Below are 20,735 nucleotides of genomic sequence, written 5' to 3'. Positions count from 1 at the left end.
GTAATAGATAAATAGATGACTACTAGTAGATTCTAACATATCATTGATAAGATGGCATGTAATAGGTTTCTGCCTGGTAAAAGATAAAATATAGATGTAAAATTGCTAATTTATTATGAGATAAACAGTTGTTGGTATATTTTAGGATTTTTGTTTATCTAATATGACATCTGGAATAATTACTAAGCATATTAAATAGGGAAAATGCATGTATTATATAACCATGTACTGTGGTATATTCTATGGATGCTCCAGACAGCTATGCAGTGTAGTGTGTCCAGGGTTCGGCCCCTGCAGGCAGGATGAATGTGCTCTTTCTGGTTTTCAATTTTTTTTTAACTCAATCTATTTTTACAGTGGCTGTAAGGGGCTTTACAAAGAGGACATTGTGAGGTGGAGGTCTCTCCTCTGCCTCCCTCCTCTATGTGCAGAAAAGCTGGGGAAGGGGGGGGGACTTCAAGTCCATCCCCTTAGATGTGAACTGGTCCGAACTCCTGCACATCACTCCATTAACTCTACCTGAAATCCTATGCTCTGCTTCCTTATAAATTCTATATCACCACCTGATCCTTGTACTATGCTTTCATTCACCAGTTATTAACTTAACCCTTACACAAAACCCCTCATTAACGCTTTGTCTTCCAAATCTGTCAGTTCTTCACCCTGTACAACCATAAATCCTAATCTGCAATTACATTAACCCTACTATACCTTAATCCCTCTTTATTGCTATTCCCATTATTAACCTTATCACCCCCTAACCCCTCTATTTCCCTGCTTAACCCTTTCTCACATGAACCCTTGTACTCTATATCCTTAAAGCTCTCCATGCTAGCTGCATCACTGTTCTATAAAGATTCTGGTGTGTAAATAGCATTATATCAGGTAGCTGAATAAGAAAGTTGTCTCTTTCAAGCCATGACCCTACTGTTCTGTATGTAAAAAAGACATGTGTAGACCACTATGCTATATGAATATCTGCTGTATACATTGTATCCCGGCTCATTACTAATGCAGTGCTATAAACTTTCCACAAAGTAATTCAAGCATTATTTTTCGGTTAACACTTTCTTTGCTGTAAGTACACATCGCAGACACATTAAGGTCCTAGCTGTAAACAACTATGTTGGAGCTCTTTCTTACCTGTATCAGTACCTGGGTGACCTGGAAAAGATAAGTGAAGGAAGTTAGTTGACACTTACTTGAGCTGAGGATATGCTGATGAGGTGTAACACTAGCACCAGCACAAGGGCACTGCAATCCCTGACACTCTTAGCCATGGTGGGACCTATGGCCAGGGAAGAAATCACAGTATCCTTAGCCCTTGTCCAATATTAGGACCCACAAGTAAATCCCCCAAGTGAATGAGCTAACACAAGTAGCAAGGTAAGCCCTGGAGAAGGCTCAGATCCTTATGTTTATTAATGTTCTGGGAGGAGGGTAGTAATGATTGGAGGATGCCTTGACTGTGGGATGGGAAAGGTAGGACGGTGAATGTCCTTTAACCCTTTCTCAGGATGCTGGAATTTCATTCCAATACTACCAGTGCATCCACTTAGAACTGACAGTAAAGGGTTACTGACCTTGCAGAGCACCCTCTACAGTCACGTATAATAACTTCATTTTTATTGGACCAATCTGAAATTCCCACGCAGTCACCTTATAGCCCATGTCTTATCAGGAAGCTGACACCACTTTTTTTTTTCTTTTTCTTTTGACTTCATTCCATTACTTTTATAAATTTACATTAAATTTGCAGGGTCAGTGAGAAACTGGCCCTCCCATTTAGCAACGCATATGTAAAGAACATTCTCCCAAATAAAAATTCAGTATGAGTCCTTGACACGTCCTGGCAAAAGGTTAACTCAAGTAAGCTAGAGTGAGATCTGCTTATGGGAAAGCTGGGTGACAACTATACTGATTTCCATATTAAGTTCACCTAACTATTCCAAAGTGTTAGCCAGTTATAGGTGAGTTTACAGCACATATGAATACTATATTCAATGCGGCAGGAAAGCCCCAGGGACTTTCATGAATGTAGCTATAAGGCCTTATTGACCACTCATATGGATGGTCTGGCATTTTCATACCTTTTGAAATGTTTGAAATAGCATAACAGACTACGCCTATGCAGAGACTGTTAGAAATAAAGGACCTCACACAGTACACAGTTTTTTTTACAATGGAGTCCTATGGGCAATTCATGGACCTCTATGCATATACAGTGACATATTGTATGTCAGAGCTTTCTGACAGACAAATTCCTTCTGATGTTTATCTCCAGTGAAAGTCCTGATAAGATACGTTCAAAGCCGGGGCTGCAATGGCTAGGTGGGTGACAGCCATAGTGAGAGTTGTGGTGGCCATATTGTTTTTTTGCCTCTCTGTTCCCAAAATAGATAAAACTAAGAAAAGGTTCTGCATTATAAATTGTTGACTGATTTTGATATTGATAATTTTTCACTTATGAGAAATGCCCTTTTAAAAAAACTAATTTAAATAAGTCTCAGTGCACATATATGCTGTGGATTAAGCATATACTGTATTCAGGGAGAATTTACTGCTTTATTATTATAATAATTATTTATTTATTATCTTACTTCAGTACCTTTACATGTCTATAGACTACAATAGCCAAACATTCAGCAAAAGAGGGTATTTTGGGCTATTTGGTGTTTTGTACAATATCAGTCAATGCCAGACGAATAACTGTATGGGCCAGAATTAGCATATTTCAAGGACATAACTTCAGTGGCATAGTTCAAATATGTACACCCTATGTAAGCCCAAATCACAAAGTTTAAATGGGTTTTCTAACCAGATAAAAGTTAGATCCTTGGGGGTCCAACTCTTTGCTTCTCTGGTGACAATCTGTTTGAGGGGACTATAGCTCTAGTGCAAGTGCTGCAGCCTCTTCAGGAATCACAATTGCAAAACGCCATCACAGTTCATAGCAGCTGTGAGTGGCATTTTATTTTCTCATTCACTATAATGGGGAAACTCCACTATAGCTTATGACAGTATTTTGCAAGTGTGAGCACTGAAGGGGTCAAGGGGTCACTTCAAACAACCGATCAGCTGTACCACCATCAATCTAATATTAAGGGTCTATCCTAAAGATAGGCACTAAGTTTTATCTGACTCAAACCTCTTTCCACATTTTTTTATTATTATTTTATTTTCCTTTTTTTAAGAATTAGAAAATGTACCATTCTGTGGCAATCAAATCAAAGCACACAGTCAACAAAAAGAACAAAATCAGGAACATTACAGACACAATGGTCAATATACTGATAAGCAATGGAGTGTCATATGTAGGGGGGACTAGCAGACAAGTCAACTACAGATAATGGGGAAGCTTAACTGTGCAACAGAACTGTGATACACAGTATTATAGTATTACTAGCTAAAGGAGAACATGGAAGGTGCCCTCCAACTTGGTTGGCACACCAGAGGATAAGTAAAAATTAGTGTCTGGAATAGGAAGTAGCACAAGAGGAAGAGAAAGAAAAAAAGAAGTAAAAACCCCTTTTATTGCAATATCTGGATATTCATTTACTTGCAAAATTGAACAGTTGGTTTGTTTAGAAAGATATTGTTAAAGGGAGTCTGTCAGCAGAAAAATTGGAATTAAACTAATGACAGTACTTTGTAGGATGGCTTCTACACTTTCCAAAGATACCTTTCCTGTTCTTATTTTTTTATTATCCATTTTCATGAAGATCAATGCTTTATTCTAATGCATATTAGCTGAAAAGGGCTTCAGGGACATTTCTTCTTCTGCCAAGGCTTCAACTCTAGATAACTGCCCTTAAATGCAGAACAGTGTTACAAAGTGGAAGATCACTCAAGCAATGAGGGTAGGAGCTTGGCAACAGTTAGGGGCAGTTATCTAGAGCAGTGGTTCTCAAACGTTTCAAGTGAAGTACCCCCTATTGAGCAAACTTCCCAACTGAGTGTTCCCAAAGTGGTGATCACTTATAAATATTAATAAAATAAAGCTTAGTTTGGAGGCTTTGTTAACAATTTTGTAATGACCCCCTCAGTGCCTCCACACTCAGTCGAATGTCCACTCTAGTGCTCTCATGCTCAGTATAATGGCCCTGTCAGTGTCCCCACACATAATATAATGGCCCTCATCCTACAGTATCCCACATGTAATATAATGACCCCCATAGTATACCCAGATGTAATATAATGGCCTCCACATGTAAAATAATGACCCCCACTAGAGATGGACGAACCTCCCAAGATTTGTCTCTAATGGGTTTGGCATCTCAGGTCACTAATTTGTTTAGGATCAAACAAATTCAGTACGAACCTCAACTTAAATTGGTTTAAAACATAGTGTAGAACACTTTTAGGGTTCTTAGGAACTTATCTAATTTCTAGCTCTCAAAGGTAAACACAGCCAATAGTTATGCCAAAGTGCAAGTGACATTATTTTACTAGGGGGGCCACACGGTGGCTCAGTGGTTAGCACTGCAGCCTTGCAGCACTGGAGTCCTGGTGTTCAAATCCCGCTAAGGGCAAAAAACCATCTGCAAGGAGTTTGTATGTTCTCCCCGTGTTTGCATGGATTTCCATCCCATATTCCAAAGACATACTGATAGGGAAAAAAATGTGGGGCTCACAATTTACATTAAGCTACCTTCATTACTTACCACCAGGGTGGATTAAGGGTACCATTGTTCCCAGGTAGTTAATAAAACGCACCCCTCCACCATTCGTACCAAAGATTCATGTGACAGTATAATGTCCCATAGTGTCCCCTCCACACAGTATAATGTCTCATAGTGGCCCCTGCACACAGAATAATGTCCCATACTGGTCCCCTCCACGCATTATAATATCCTATAGGGGCCTCTCCACACAGTCTAATGTCCTATAATGGTCCCACCACACAGTATAATATCCCATAGTGTCCGCTTCACATAGTATAATGTCCCATAGTGGCCCCTGCACAATGAATAATGTCCCATAGTGGTTCCCTTCACACATTATAACATCCTATAGAGGCCTCTCCACGAAGTCTAATGTCCTATAATGGTCCTTCCACACAGTATAACGTCCCATAGAGTCCGCTTCACATAGTATAATGTCCCACAGTGGCCCATCCACACAGTTTAATATCTTATAGGCGCCCCCCCACACAGTATAATGTCCCATAGTTTCCCCTCACAACACTGTATAATGTCCCATAGCGGCCTCTACATAATATAATGTCTCATAGTGGCCCCTCCAAACAGTATAATGACCTGTCATATGCAGTCCCATATAGTCCCACAGTGGGCCCTATATTAATAAGATTAAAAAATCCCACATACATAGGGGTTTTCTAAGGGCCAGTTCACAGAGTTTACGGGCGCACATTCTGGCACGTATCCAAAATTGCGCGCGTTATACGCCCGTAATGACCCATTGAAATGAATGGGATCTGTTTTGAGCGCTCACATTCTGACACGTGTATACGTGCCAGAATGCGCACCCGTAAACTCCATGTGAACTGGCCCTAACAATTTCGGGTTAGGAGAACCTGCATTTATCTGTGGTTTGGCTGAACATGAAATTTTGGGGGTTTGTCTCCCAAAAAGTGCTATTATAATATGGGGTCTCCTCGGACCCACAAAGTATAATTAGTGGAGATGCAGGGAAAGTGAATAAACATAACAAACAGTGTTACCAAAGCTTCTCCCTGTGATGTTACAGCATCCAGGAATATCAGGGACTGCCTCTGGTTGGGACTCAGTGGAAAGATAGGTCACGTGATGTACCGTAATTATACTATAATTCTGTGTCTTTTTGTCACATGAGTGCTGAGGCCTGTGATTCAGCCCTGACGTCATATCTGAGAGTCCCAAGAGTATAATAGTAGTTCATGGGATTTGAACAGGATGGGCTCTTAGCACAGTGCGTATCCCTGGGGATAGCTATACATACCCCCAGGGGTACATGTACTACACCTTGAGAACCACTAGAGCTCAGAGTAAAGAACCTGCAGGAAAATAACCAACCCTAAAGCTCATATCAGCTAATAGTCATAGGAATAAAAGCCAGATTTTCATGAAAATGGATCTACAGTGCAGAATAAGAGAGGTATTTTTGGAAAGTGTAGAAGCTACACTCATTACTTTGATACTGAATTTCCTGAAGACAGCCCCCTTCAAGAGGTTTTTGTGGGTTAACAATATTGATGGCCTGTCCTTAGGGTAGGTAATCCTTATCAGATTGGTGATATTCCAATTCTTTGCAACTTCAGAGATCACTTGTTTGAAGAGACATTACAGCTTCTTATTGTTTACATCAATAAACTGTGTACACGTGTCAGGAAAAGTGAAACATCTGGATTTGCTTACAGAACAGCACCATCGAACTAATGGATATAATCTAAGAATTATTGCTAAACTCCTGTTATTTATTTCCTCTATTTGCAATCTGGTTATCAGAAGCCAAAAACAACGTGTGTGTGTGTGTGTGTGTGTGTGTGTGTGTGTGTGTGTGTGTGTGTGTGTGTGTGTGTGTGTGTGTGTGTGTGTGCATATAACATGTAGATAGATAGATAGATAGATAGATAGATAGATAGATAGATAGATAGATAGATAGAGCCAGATAACTGTATACACAGAAGTCATATGGATTACATCTGTGTGATGTCTGTTGTTTTCTGTGTTCCATACGCTTCTTTAGAAAACACAGAAGTGTGCATGGGCCCATTAAAATGAATGGATCAGTGTACTATCCAAGAAAAACAAGGCTAGCACACTGTAATCGCATACGGTAGTGCGCATGAGGCTTTTATTATGCCTTTCATTTACGAAGCGTTTTGTCCGCCTATTGTTTATATTTGGTGAAGTATCATTATTAGAGATGAGCAAACAGTGAACTGTTCGAAGTTCGATTCAAGTAGCCGCTCAATACTCGACTGTTCTATCGAACATCAAACCCCATTATAGTCTATGGGGAATAAATACTTGTTTAGGGGGAAACCACTATTCGACGTAGGAGGGTCACCAAGTCCACTATGAAACCCCAGGAAATGATGCCAACACCATGGAATGCAACTGGGACAGCAGGGGAAGCATGTCTGGGGGGCATCTAACATGCCCAAGTCACTGTATTACGCCGGGATCCCTGTCAGCTTACGATATGCGGGAGCTGACTTTTTCCCATAGGAATGCATTGACCAGCGTTGATTGCCCGAATGCTGTACTTTGTATGGCATTTGGCCAATCAACGCTGGTCAATGCATTCCTATGCCAAGATGTAGCAGTGCTGGCCGTGCGCTCAGCTCGGCTACACCGGAGATGCAGCCGAGCTGAGTGCACGGCCAGCACTGCTACACCAGTGATGTGAACCCTGCTGCATACTCAGCTCTGCTGCATCAGAGATGTAGCAGAGCTGAGTGTGCGCTGAACCCTGCTGCACGCTCCGCTCTGCTGCATCAGAGATGTGCTGAACCCTGCTGCTCACTCCGCTCTGCTGCATCAGAGATGCAGTGTGTGCTGAACCCTGCTGCACACTCAGCTCTGGTGCATCTCAGCAGAGCTGAGTGTGCAGCAGGGTTCAGCGCACACTCAGCTCTGCTTCATCTCTGGTATAGCAGTGCTGAGCACATGGCCAGCACTGCTACATCTCGGCATAGGAATGCATTGACCAGCATTTATTGGCCGAATGCCATACAGAGTACAGCATTTGGCCAATCAACGCTGGTTCTGCTGGAGGAGGTGGAGTCTAAGATCGGTCCACAGCAGTCTCCATTATGGTCTGATCTTAGACTCCACCTCCTCACAGACGAGCCTCCGGCAGAACCAGCGTTGATTGGCCGAATGCTGTACTCTGTATGGCATTCGGCCAATCAACGCTGGTCAATGCATTCCTATGAGAAAAAGTCAGCTCCCGCATATCGCAAGCTGACAGCGATCCCGACCAGATAGAGCCCCAAAGAGCTGGGTGCGTAACATTCCCACCTAAATAAAGGTAATCCCTAGCTAACCCTGCCAGTACATCTATCCCTATCTAACAGTCACATAGTTCACAGTCTCATATGAACCGGATATTAAATCCACTGTTCGTATAAATTGGAGGTCACCTGAATTAACCAGCCAATTACTTTTTCAGATTTTTTTTCAATGCTTATGTTGTCGTAGTTCCTGCCCCACCTCCCCTGGGCAAGTTATTGGTGCAAAAAAAGCGCCAGGGAAGGTGGGAGGGGAATCGAATTTTAAATGAGTTTGCCACCTGGTGTCCAACTCGAATCTCGAAAAGCCTGATATCCGATCGAACATATACTCGATCGAACGCTGTTCACTCATCTCTAATCATTATAAACAAGTCCCACTTACCCCTCTTATGGCCTCCAGCTCTGTACACGACTCTCTCTCAGGCCTCAGCGGATCACAATGAATTAACATCCACTGCAGGTCAAACTGTTTGAGAAAACAGAATTGTGTCAGGTTAAACTGCAATCTGATGTTTGCTGTGCAAAACAAGTCATGATGGATAGAAGCAAATTAAGTATCTGAACTTTACAAGGTTTTATGCACTTCAAGTCATGTAAAGTCAAAACAAAGTAAAAAATACAAATAGCACTTTTCAGATCTACACAGATAATGTAAAAAGGTCAAAGATGCCATATCCATGAATGTACACGGACAGATGTAGCAAAAGTTAACTTGACTTTTAACATATTATACACCATAATGCAGCAAACTGCAACACACCACATACAATTGAAACTGTCAAATTAAAGCATACTTAACCTTTCTAGCGACTTTTTAACATAAAATCCTGTGTGCACATGAAAAGTAACGCTATTTCTGGCTATTATACAACTTGTATTCTGCATTTTCTAGCAATTATCTCCAATTCTAAGTTGTACCTGACAGTACGCTCACACTAGGCCCAATGGACACACAGAGCCTGGCAGACCCTATTGACTATAATGGGGTTTCAGTCATTTTTAAACTGAAAGTGGCAGAGAACAAAGTCCTTTGTGTAGGACTTTTTCCTCCTCCAATTTCAGTCGGACTCTGCAACAGAGACTAACGCAGATGTAAACCTAGCCTGATCTAGCTGCTATGATGTGTCTCATAGACAAAACATGGAAAAAAACAGGAGATTCTGCCCTAACTCTCTCTTACTAACCAAGAAGCAGCATATAAGACATTTTATAGAAGTATTGAGCAGTACTGATGTATCTGGATGTCATCCATGGCTTTCACTGACCAATCAATTTTGTTGCATGGACCGAGCTACAAATGCGGACAAATATAGGACATGCTAAAAAATTTGCAGCTTTTAGATGCAGTCCGGAAATAAAGCTGCAAAGACTTTAGCTGTGGATATAGGCTCATTAAAATTGTGCTAGTGTACATGAGACCTTATGAATGAAAGCTATTCACATGACCAATGTATGAGAGGTCCGTGAAAACAGCTGGGTGAAAGATGGCTATGAAAAATGGAGGTTTTTTACGGTCGTTTGGCACCTTGGTCGTCTGAATGTATCGTTATTCTGTCCATTGAGAAGCACAGCAAAGAACTGCCATAGAAGTAGCTTGTGAATGAGTTTAATTCTAGGAATGACACTAATGCTAGGTGGGTGTATTTACTGTGTGCGCTGGTGGAATGCACTGCATAAAGGCAGGCTCACAAGGGGCTCTCTGTGACTGACTGCTATGATCCTGTGAAATGTTTCACCAGTGTGAGATATGTAGACTGGCCCCCATAATGTGACCTATGATGAAGAGCTAAAGTCTCTTGCAACTGCCTGCTGTACGGTAACTGCTATGGGAGATAATGAATTCCTTTCATACATAAATGATCATTGCTATGGAAACTAGGAGACAGAACACACTGCAGTTGAAAATGGCGTGCACATTATTTCTACAGAGAACGGAATGCTCAGGAAAAATACATTTATGCGACCAGACAGAATCATTTTGCAAAATCATGGTCATTAAACTGAGACTTTGCTGCCCTCTGTGTGCATGATGGTTATTCGGATTTCCACATAGGAAATCAGCAGTGCAATGTAACAGGCTGCCCTCAACTGCTCAGCATGCCAGAGAGCCATGCTTCAGCGCTTCTCACTTGGGCTAGCCTAATTGACATTTACAAATTCAGCCTCTCATGATAGCGTAAGAAAAGAAAGTTATGCTATCAAATATTATGGAAATTATTTTATTGAAACAAAGATCAGTCAGAGACACTTTCACATTTATTTATCATGTTAAGCCTCAATAAACTGGACTTGTATTGCAGAACCCCGGGGAATGAAAAGATAAGATTTATATGTCTTAATGTTTAGCTGGGAGTTTAGCTTTTGTGAACATTAGACTAATAATGCTCTTATTACCCTGGGCCTTGGGCTAATGTCAAGAATAATCAGTATTACAAGCATTTCTCAAGCAAAGTTTCACCTGTTGTCATATTAGCAATGCAAGAAAGATAAATATTAAAAGCTCATAAAAAGGACATAAATATTTGATTTTAAAATGATAAGCAAATATTTCTAAGACCTTGACACCACTTTGCTGCAATCCCCAAATATATCTATTAACTACTTCAATACTTCAGATCAGTAGCAATACTGAATTATTGCTCCACAGTTTTTAACCTTTGCAATACAACGGTTAAACTCAGGTCAGCCATCAGTGAATCACTGGAACTGGACAAGCCACCAGTGTCGTCTGAAAGTGACATAGAAAGCCAGCTGACCTTGCTGCTTTATTTGCATGCAAGTCCACTACAGGATGAAGTCTGCAGCGGACATGACCTATGTGTCTTTAGCTTAGAGGTGTTATCTGGCAGCTCTCATTTACCATTCAAATTGGACTCAGTAGCGGTAATCTTAAAACCAGATAACACCTTCAAGGGGTTTTCCCATTTTGGTGTTCAGCAGTCTGTCTCTTGTCTCTTCTTTTCACTTCCTGTATCCCCCCCTCTCCTCTTGCTGAATGGGCCTGAAAAGTTTCACAACACTTATACAGATTACATAATCTGCAGATGCTTGTACAGAATTGGCACAGTGTTATCTGTGTGTTTACATAGCGAGATAACAGAATCGGCTTTATCAGCAAAAATGCAATTCGTTGGACGGATTGTCCTGCCGGCAATAGCAGTGGGGGAATGACGTCACTTGTCTTATAGGTCTGTAGTTATAAAAACGCTGTGTAAACAATGGAAGGAATACGTTTACACAGCAGGCAAACAAAGCAGCATTTCTAAAGCAATACATTTAGGAAAAGTCTTCAATTTACATAAGCTACCAGTATAGAATGGCTCCTTGAGATGGGACAACCCCTTTAGGGTGGAGATTCACTTTTATATATGTTAGGCCTCTTGCACACGACAAATTGAGCATCTGATGTGGGGCCAAGTTTACAGCGGATTACATTCAAATGACACTCAGAATGACAAGGAGAAGGATGGGTTATAATCCTATCCTATTATCGTCAGAACAGAATGGATCAGAAGCCCCCCCATAGTAAGTACATCACAGAATGCACTCGGATGTCACTCCAATTGTCATCCAAATACATTCCATTGTAAACTTGGCCCTACATAGGAAGTACAGTCGGTTGGGCGCAAGGGGGTTTTATATTATTTTTAACACTATTCACCCATATTGAGAAAAATATATCCTTGCTGATGATCATAGAGGATTTTTTGCTACAATCATACATTCATGCATTACAATTCTAGCAATGATAACTAGACTATGAATTTTAGGTATTCACATATTCAGGCAATCCAAGGATTCAGATTTTTTACATTTACATGTAAAGTATAGCCAATCTTGGTAGAAGACATATAATACAATAATCAATGAAGCCAAGCAGTATAGTAGGATTTACAAAGGGGTTTGGCCTACAGTTTGGGAGCAAATAGCCTTCTCCAGCATAGAGGAACAATTATTTAATGGTTGTATCTCCAGATATTAATGATCCTTCCCTGATACAGGAATAATGCGGAGGACTACAGAGCCTTCTTAAAGTGGTTTTCCCATCTCAGTGTTTCAGCTTTGCCTGCAGTCTCTTCTTTTCACTTCCTGTATTTCTCCCCCCCCCCCTCCCAGCTTGCTGAGCGGGCCTGAGAAGGATCGCAATACTTATGCAGATCAGATAATATGCACATGCTTGTACAGAATGGACTCAGTATTATCTGTGTGTTTACATGGAGAGATTATAGACTTGGCTTTATCAGCAAACCTATAATTAGCTGAACTGATTATCCTACTGACACTGAGTAAGTGACATCACTTGTCCTGCAGGTCTGTGGTTATAGCAACACTGTGTAAACAATGTGAGGAATAAGTTCACATAGAAGGCAAACAAAGTACAATTTCTAAAGTAATATATTTAGGACTAGTCTTCAATTTACATAAGCTACCAGTATAGATAGGATCCTTGAGATGGAACAACCCCTTTAAGACCTGCTGTTTAGTCTGGGATTTACCTTAAAGGGATCGACTAGGAGTGATGTGCTGTAGTATTTGGATGTACAAATTGCATTGGCAATTAAACTAGTCTCAAAATCCTTAAGTACATACGGCAAGAGCTGGCACTTATTTTGAGGCAGATTCTGCCCTGCAGAATAAGTATCCTGCTGATCTTGCCATAAGACAGGGTGTCTTATGGCAAGATCAGCAGGATACTTATTCTGCAGGGCAGAATCTGGTTAGGCTCATTCATATGAATATTGTATAGCTGTTTTCTTTACTCTTTGTGCATACTTTGAGATGTGTTGGGGAGGTTTTCACTAGGGTCGAGTGATGGGGATTGGAAATATTCGGATTCCGATCGGCGATCAAGTAAATTTCACGATCGCGATCGGAATTACCATCCCGATCTTTTCAGGTGGGATCGAGATCGGAGGTTATTTCCCACAATGCTTGGCTACTGGCCAATCATTGGGGGAAAAGCTTAGCACCCATAGGAATGAATGGAAGCGGCTGGCCACTTAACCCCCTGCGTGCCGGTTGCATCCATTCATTCCTATGGATTTACCGCAGCCTGCCACTCTTCTGCTTCGTCCCTGTTTTACTGTATACTCAGCTGAATATACGGTAAAACAGGGATGAAGCAGAAGAGTGGCAGGCTGCGGTAAATCACTGTGTGCTGCGATGTTGTGAGGACGATGAGGCAAGTTCGCAAATAGATAGATACCACTGTACATTGATTTGTCTATCTACTAGACAAGTCAATGTATAGTAGTATCTATCTACTCACGAACTTCACTCAACTTACCTGCACAGAAGTGCTGCCGCTGCCGTCTTCTGGTCCGGTCCTCTCTTCTTCACATGCCTTCAGAGCGCCCTGTGCCCCCCTGCCTCCCTAGACTAGTATTATACAGATGCTGGGAGAAGGCGAGGCTTGTCGCTTAGGAGAGTGTGGATGGGTACTGGGAGGGGAGACGTGAGTGATGCACTCATATCTCCTCGCCCACACTCTCCTAAGCCACAACAAGCCCCGCCTAATCCCATCATCTCTAACACTAGCCTAGGGAGTTCTGAAGACCTGTGAAGTAGAGATCAAGACCGGACCAAGAAGAATTGGGAGGGGCAGCGGATCTGTGCAGGTAAGCGGACACCAGGGGGGATTTTTTTTAATAACTACACAACGTGGAGTCCAAAAATTGTTTCAACTTTTGGACTACATGCTGTGTAGCGAATAGGATTGTTTTTAAAATCCGATCTTCGATAATTAAAAAAATCCCATTGACTTGCATTGCATGGAAAATGATCAGAAATCGGATTTTAAAAACGATCCTGAAATTTCAAGATCAGCTCAAGCCTAGTTTCTACTCATATACCTAGTAATGTCAAATAAATTCTATGCATTCTTTTTCCGTTCTCTTAAGGCATTCCTTTATTTGTATATTCAAACTCACTCAGAAAAAAAGACGCTTTAATTGTAGTATTTCTTTGGAGTTGCAATCTAGAATAACTGAAGGAGTTCTATACCTTTTCTGTAGCGAAGTCAAAGCAAACAAAGAAAACATGTAATAAGAAGATGACTATGTTATCTGGTCTCTGCTGTGCATTCTTCCAGATCTCTGGGTGCAGCCATTAACGTAAATAGTGGATATGTAATTGTTTCCATGGTTACATCTAGGAACATGTTTATACCTATACTATAATTGTGTTTTTCTTACTATCATACTAAACTTCACCCTAAATAGTTAAACGTCACCCTGTATGGTTGTAAACTGTTTTAATATAAATTGGGACAAACGTGATTTCCCAACCTGTCCTACTCCATCCATCCTGCACTCCTAGATATGTTTATATTTGGCATTGGCAAGACTCTCTGGATTAGTCAGCAAATTGGATGATCTTGGCAGGAACAAATATATAAGCAACCCTTCTCATTCAGTCCTTTTGGACGCAGCTCAGTCCTCTCTGAGGAACTGAAAAATAAAAAAGGATGATTGCATTTATTGTCTGTAAGGCATCTGAGCTGATCTAAACCAACAGTCTGATCACAAGGCCACAATGAGATGTATTATAATATATTCAGTATACTGTATATATATTTATCTATATTCAGTATATATATATATATATATATATATATATATTCTGAATATAGATAAAACCAGAAACTGATCTTAGGCTAGGTTTACACAGCAGAAAATGAAGAAGATATATTCCATATACTGTCTCTGCACATCCTAGGGTGTAAAGCAAACCAGAGAAGAGCGAGCATATTATCCCCAGACACTCTGTGGCTAAACAGACACTAGTCATGGATTCTGTGGATGAATTAGTCCCAGCGTCTTCAAAATGAAGAATCCATCACTGCCTCCCAAGGAAAACAATTAGATTATTATTAGAGATGAGCGAACACCGTTCGATCGAATAGGTATTCGTTCGAATATCAGGCTGTTCGAGGTATTCGTTCCCAATTGAATACCACACGGCATACGTAGTAAAAATTTGTATCCCCTCCCACCTTGGTTTTTTGCACCAATAACTGTGCAGGGGAGGTGGGACAGGAACTACAACAACAGAGGCAGTTAAAAAAAAATTTTAAAACCCATTGGCTGCCGAAAACATGTGACCTCCCATTCATAAGAACGGCCACCGCCATATTCGTGTCATTTCGCAGTGAGAGATAGGGAGAGAGACATATCTGCTGAGGTCTAGATAGGCATTAGCTTCAGATAGGCAGGAAAAAACCAAAGAACAACAACAACTCTTCTCAGAGTTATACACTGTCCAGCTTTCCACGGACGGTGGAAAACAGGGACACAGAACAGTTACTTGCTGCTATATATGTGCACACCAGCTTTTGTTAGGCGTGTCCCCCCACAAAATAGCAGGAATCAACAGCAGTTACTTTTTGCTATATATGTGCAAACCAGCTTTTCTTTGGGGTGTCCCCTCCCCCCCAAATTTGTAGGAATACAGAGAAGTTACCTCCTGCTATATACATGCAAACCAGCTTTTCTTTGGGGTGTCCACCCCCACATATTTGCAGGAATACAGAGAAGTTACCTCCTGCTATATACGTGCAAACCAGCTATTCTCTGGCCCAGGAGATGTTGCCGTTCTGGCTTGTGGAAACTCAGGCCTTCCGTGACCTGATGGCAACTGCGGCACCTCGCTATGCCGTCCCTAGCCATCACTACTTCTCCCGCTGTGCCATCTCCGCCTTGCACCAGCATGTGTCACGCAACATCAGGCGGACCCTAAGTTCTGCGATTTGCACAAAGGTCCACTTGACCACCAACGTGTGGACAAGTGCGTGCGGACACGGACGCTACATTTCACTGAGAGCACACTGGATGAATGTAGTTGAGGCTGGGACCGGGTCACAATCTGGGGTGGTCTACCTCATTTCCCCACCCAACATCCCTGCCAGGGGCTCTGAACCACCACCCTCCTCCTCCACCATCACATCGACCCCAGCTACCTGCATTAAACGCTGCAGCACTGGCATGGGGAAACGTCAGCACGCCGTGCTGAAGCTCATCAACTTAGGGGACAGACAGCACACTGCCTCCGAGGTGAGGGATGCCCTCCTCGATGAGACGGCAACATGGTTTTCGACACTGCACCTGGACCCAGGCATGTTTGTGTGTGATAACGGCCGCAACCTGGTAGCCAACCTCCGACATGTTCCATGCCTGGCCCACGTGTTCAATTTAGTGGTGCAATGTTTTTTAAAAACGTACCCGAGCTACTGGTGAAAGTGCGGTGCTTGTGCGCCCACTTTCACAAGTCTCCAGTAGCCGCTGCTAGCATCCGAAGCCTCAAGCAATGCCACCATCTGCCAGAATACCGGCTGATGTGCGACATCCCCACATGCTGGAACTCGACATACCACATGTTGAGTAGAGTGTGTGAGCAGCAGAGACCCTTGATGGAGTACGATCTCCAAAACCCAAGGGTTCCTCAGAGTCAGGTCCCACAGTTTCTACACCATGAGTGGCCATGGATGGCAGACTTATGCGAGATCTTGCGTGTCTTTGAGGAGTCAATCATGAGGGTCAGCTGTGATGACTCACTCGTAAGTATCACAATCCCGCTCCTGTGTGTGATGCGAGAATCCCTCATTGCCATCAGGGATAACGCATTGGACGCTGAGGAGTCGGGCATAGGAGCACAACCATCCCAGCAGGATAGTCAGGGCACACTCCTGTCCGCTTCACAGCGTATATTGAGGGAGGAAGAGGAGGAGGAGGATGACGAAGTGCTAGATCTCATTGTTACACAGGAGGCTAGCGGGGAAGTTCACTGCGTCCCATTGCTGCAGCACGGATGGGGCGAAATGGAGGAGGAGGAGGAAGAGGAGGAAATGGAGAGTGACCATTCCACTGGGGGCAGCCAAGTCATGCCAAGTAACACTCTGGCACACATGGCTGAATACATGTTGGAATGCTTTTCAACTGACAAACACATTGTCAAAATCCTGGAGAGCAACGACTACTGGATTTTTGCAATCCTCAACCCCCGGTATAAAAATAATGTTTTAATTTTATTCTGGTAGAGGGGAGGGCCAGTCGCATGAGTCATTGCCACAAGCAACTGGTGCAGAATATGATGGAGATGTTTCCATCAACTCTCGTTGGCGGCACACAGGAGAGTTCCTCCAACAGGCGAACAACTGCCATCCAGTCCACACCTGGCAGGGGCACACTCTCCAAGGTCTAGGACACGTTAATGGCACCGACTCGCCAAACTACCGCCACTGAGGGGCCTAGTGTCACCAGGAGGGACAAGTATAGGCGCAAGTTGCGGGAGTACCTGGCCGACCCCAGCCCTGTCCTCTCCAATCCCTCTGCGCCCTATACTTATTGGGTCTCCAAGTTGGATTTGTGGCTGGAACTTGCACTGTATGCATTGGAGGTCCTTTCCTGCCCTGCCGCCAGCGTGCTTTCGGAAAGGGTCTTTAGCGCAGCCGGTGGCACTATTAATAAGCGCAGCTGGCTGTCAGCTGACAGTGCTGACCGGCTGATGCTGATCAAAATGAACAGCCACTGGATGGACCCATCATTTTCATGTCCACCTGTGTCAAGCACCCTGACATGAAGTTTCATGTGTGTGCTCACCCTCTTCAATTCCTCCTCCTGCACCATCAGCGTTGCACTATTATGCTTCTACTAGGCTCAATCCACCCTGATTCCCCCCAACTCTGCTGGTTAGAGTCTCAATCCACCCTGATTCCCCCAACTCTGCTAGTTAGAGTCTCAAACACCACCTGGGAATGCAGACAATAGTTTAGAAATAAAGATAACCACTATGTATATAACATAAGACAGAGACCGATGTTATCATTATTTAGCACATCTGCATTGGACGTTTCATCAAATGTCAATGCAGCATGTTGTTCTATTTTGTCTGCTGAAATGTTGAACATTGTAAAGGAAACCTAATAGACCCTAATATAGTCAATATACTCTCATTGCCCTGCTCCTGCAGTATGACAGATCTGAACAACAGAAATAAACACAGATGGGAATAGAGTATTAGACATAAGGGCAAATACGTGTTAGATTAGAATAGAAGACACCATTTATTACCACAACAGAGCACGTCTTATAAAAGGAGATGTCATCTGTTGTGACAGCTTCAATACAAAATACAACTTAGAAATGAAAGCGAAGGTTATGAACTCATCATCAATACAAACCATCCATTTACTAGCTACTTTTATAAAGTCAAGAGAGTGGAGAGTCAACCTATAAAGTCAGACTTTACATGCCCTCAAACAGCCCCCTGTAATTTCATTGACATCTCTGAGCACAGGGACGTCTCAACGCAGTTTATGTCACAATGCAGTTTTGTCGCTGCCAGAGACTAGTAACTGGCTTCAATATCAGTTCCAAATCTTGGATCTGGTAGACCAAGTAGATCCTGTGTATATATATGCCACTTGGGAAACTGGAAGTCATATAAACATAGCACTGGTCCAAGCACTGTTCTAGTCGTTGGCTAAAATGAAGTATGCATAATGCATTCTCAGGGTCATCGTACAATGAGAGTTTATGTGGTACCACTCGGGACAGACAACTGAAAGTCCTTGTGCAAGAACAGTTATTTCCAGTATCTCAGCATAGAGTACCCCCTTATGTTCCTCAGGCAATTCACCAGTAATTGATAGTCATGAATTCCTTTAGCAATCTATGAGACTGCATAAAGTTGCTGTTAAAGTGATAGCCCCTCTGACCTACTGGGCCCCAGTGCAGCTGCTTTAGTTGTGCTAATAGTATGGTATGTCCTCCCCTGGTGCCACTTTGTAACATACGTGTGTGGAATTGTCATTGTTTAGGAGGTAAAAATGTAATGAGTTTTCCCATCAAAGTAAGTTATGTCCAGCTGTACTTCAGCTATCTCCAGCACTCCCCTGTTCTTCATATCAGTGGAGGTCTGAGCAGACCCTTTAAGGATAACATGCTTTGATGGCAAGACCCCGATATCGTTTCAGCTGTAACACTGTAGTTGTAACATTCTCATGATTATTTCCTTACACTTACAGAATTTTACAGAAAATTGGACGATTAATTTGCTCACAATTTGCACCTAACACTTTCCTAAGAGTATAAAAAGCCTTTATACCAGACACACAACCTGCAACCCAAACTGTCTTCCTGTGTAGCCCCTCATGAGGAGAGGAACTGCTATGTATAATGTATTTGCCTTGTACTGCTAAATTTATAGGTTTTGTTTATCATCCTTCTGGAAATTATTAGCTCTGGTTAAAGTAGAAAGGTTGCTAAATATTCTTAGTATCTTAAACATAGAATTAGTCAATAGTTTATTCCCTTGCTACTAAGAATAGCTAAATTGTTTTCCCCTGGCAAGAAAATAATGCTGCATTACTTAATACTGCCATCTACTGGTCATTTCAAAGAATGCAGCACATGAAAATTGCTTCTTAGTTGTCCAGGTAGAAATCATTTGCTATATGTTGTGCAGAATTAGCATTTTCATACATGAGAATGATATACATTTAACATATTTGTAAAGTTATGGGTCTTGAGTTTTCTATAAACTTTTGGTACTCTAGCTGCTGTGAATCTACAACCCCCAGCATACTCCTTTAACTTCTATGGGTAGCTCTAAAATGAGCATAGCAAGTAGGGATAGGACATGCTGGGACATGTAGTTCCACAACAGCTGGAGCACCAAAGGGTGCCTACTACTCCTGGGGTACGATGTATTGTCTGGAATGCAAATCATAAGGAAACTGTATACACAACTCCGACCAGACATCACACAGCTTTGTCTTACTTCACTATTCATCAGTCCTAATGTCAAAAATAAATGTTCCCATTTCTCATTTTTTGTACCTCTATATACCTAAACAAAAGCAACGTTATAACTATTCCATGTGTTTTTGTCAGTATCACACTAGTGTAATTGTGACTTGACTATTAAATAGTAAAAATCAATGTGCAGCATATGGAGGCATATAATGTGTAATAGTGAGGTACCTGACAGTCCAGGGGATCTAAAGGCTACAATTCTAGGAATATAAAAGCTGATGTGATTGAAGTTAATGAGCTTTGAAGCTGCATCATAAGAAGACGGTTTATTATTTATTATACTGTATGTTATTGTCTTTACATTAGACACTTCATCCACCTTATGAATTACCAGTGTATGATAATCTAACAGAACACATTTACTTTAATTGGACCTGTCAGAATTGCAGTTTTTACAAGGTGTTCTATCATAACAGTTTCTCCTGTTTGGCCTTTGCAAACAATGAACACCTGTCAGAATGAAGGAAAGCAAAATGTGATAATCTTCTAATATTAAGTAAAGACATTAAAGCAAACCATCTGTGTACCATTCGCTTAAGGAAAAATGTCACCGTAAACATGGAGTATTACATATAAAAAAGAATTCTCCCTATATATTTACAGGTCTGATATCAGAGCCGCAGCTAGAATTATCCAGACCCAGTGGCATAACTACCGCGGAACAGGGCCCGGGACATTAGGGGCCCGGTGACAGCCGCTACTGCCTCGGTTTTTTCTTTTTTCTTAATAGGCCATTATCGGCTGGAGTTATTCCAGCCGGTAACGGGCCCTATTTACTTACTGATCCTGGCTGGGCCGGGATCGGTAACACCACGGGCCCCACAAAGACTATTATTATACTCGGGGGTCGCTGCAGACGGAGCCGGGGGACAGGTAACAGTGTTTTTTTATGTTTTTATTCCCCTGGGTCTCCGATAATTATACTCTGGGGTCTGAAAAGACCCCAGAGTATAATAATTATT

The 20,735-nt window shown here is 42.1% G+C and overlaps 1 protein-coding gene across 1 annotated transcript in view; it reads right to left on the bottom strand.

Annotated features, from left to right (window-relative positions):
- The window catches only part of COL9A1 (collagen type IX alpha 1 chain), a 127,400-nt gene that overhangs the window by 78,928 nt on the left and 27,737 nt on the right, over window positions 1-20,735 (bottom strand). The window contains exons 6-7 of the mRNA XM_075269540.1: window positions 8,343-8,426; window positions 1,203-1,331 (exon numbers count right to left, since the gene is read on the bottom strand). Coding sequence (XP_075125641.1) covers window positions 1,203-1,331; window positions 8,343-8,426 — 213 coding nt within the window. The remainder of the gene's footprint in view (window positions 1-1,202; window positions 1,332-8,342; window positions 8,427-20,735) is intronic.

This window comes from Leptodactylus fuscus, chromosome 3 (genome assembly GCF_031893055.1).
Source record: "Leptodactylus fuscus isolate aLepFus1 chromosome 3, aLepFus1.hap2, whole genome shotgun sequence".
NCBI classification, from domain to species: domain Eukaryota; kingdom Metazoa; phylum Chordata; class Amphibia; order Anura; family Leptodactylidae; genus Leptodactylus; species Leptodactylus fuscus.
The sequence above is the reverse complement of the archived record's forward strand: the minus strand, read 5'-3'. Positions and strand labels throughout refer to the sequence as shown.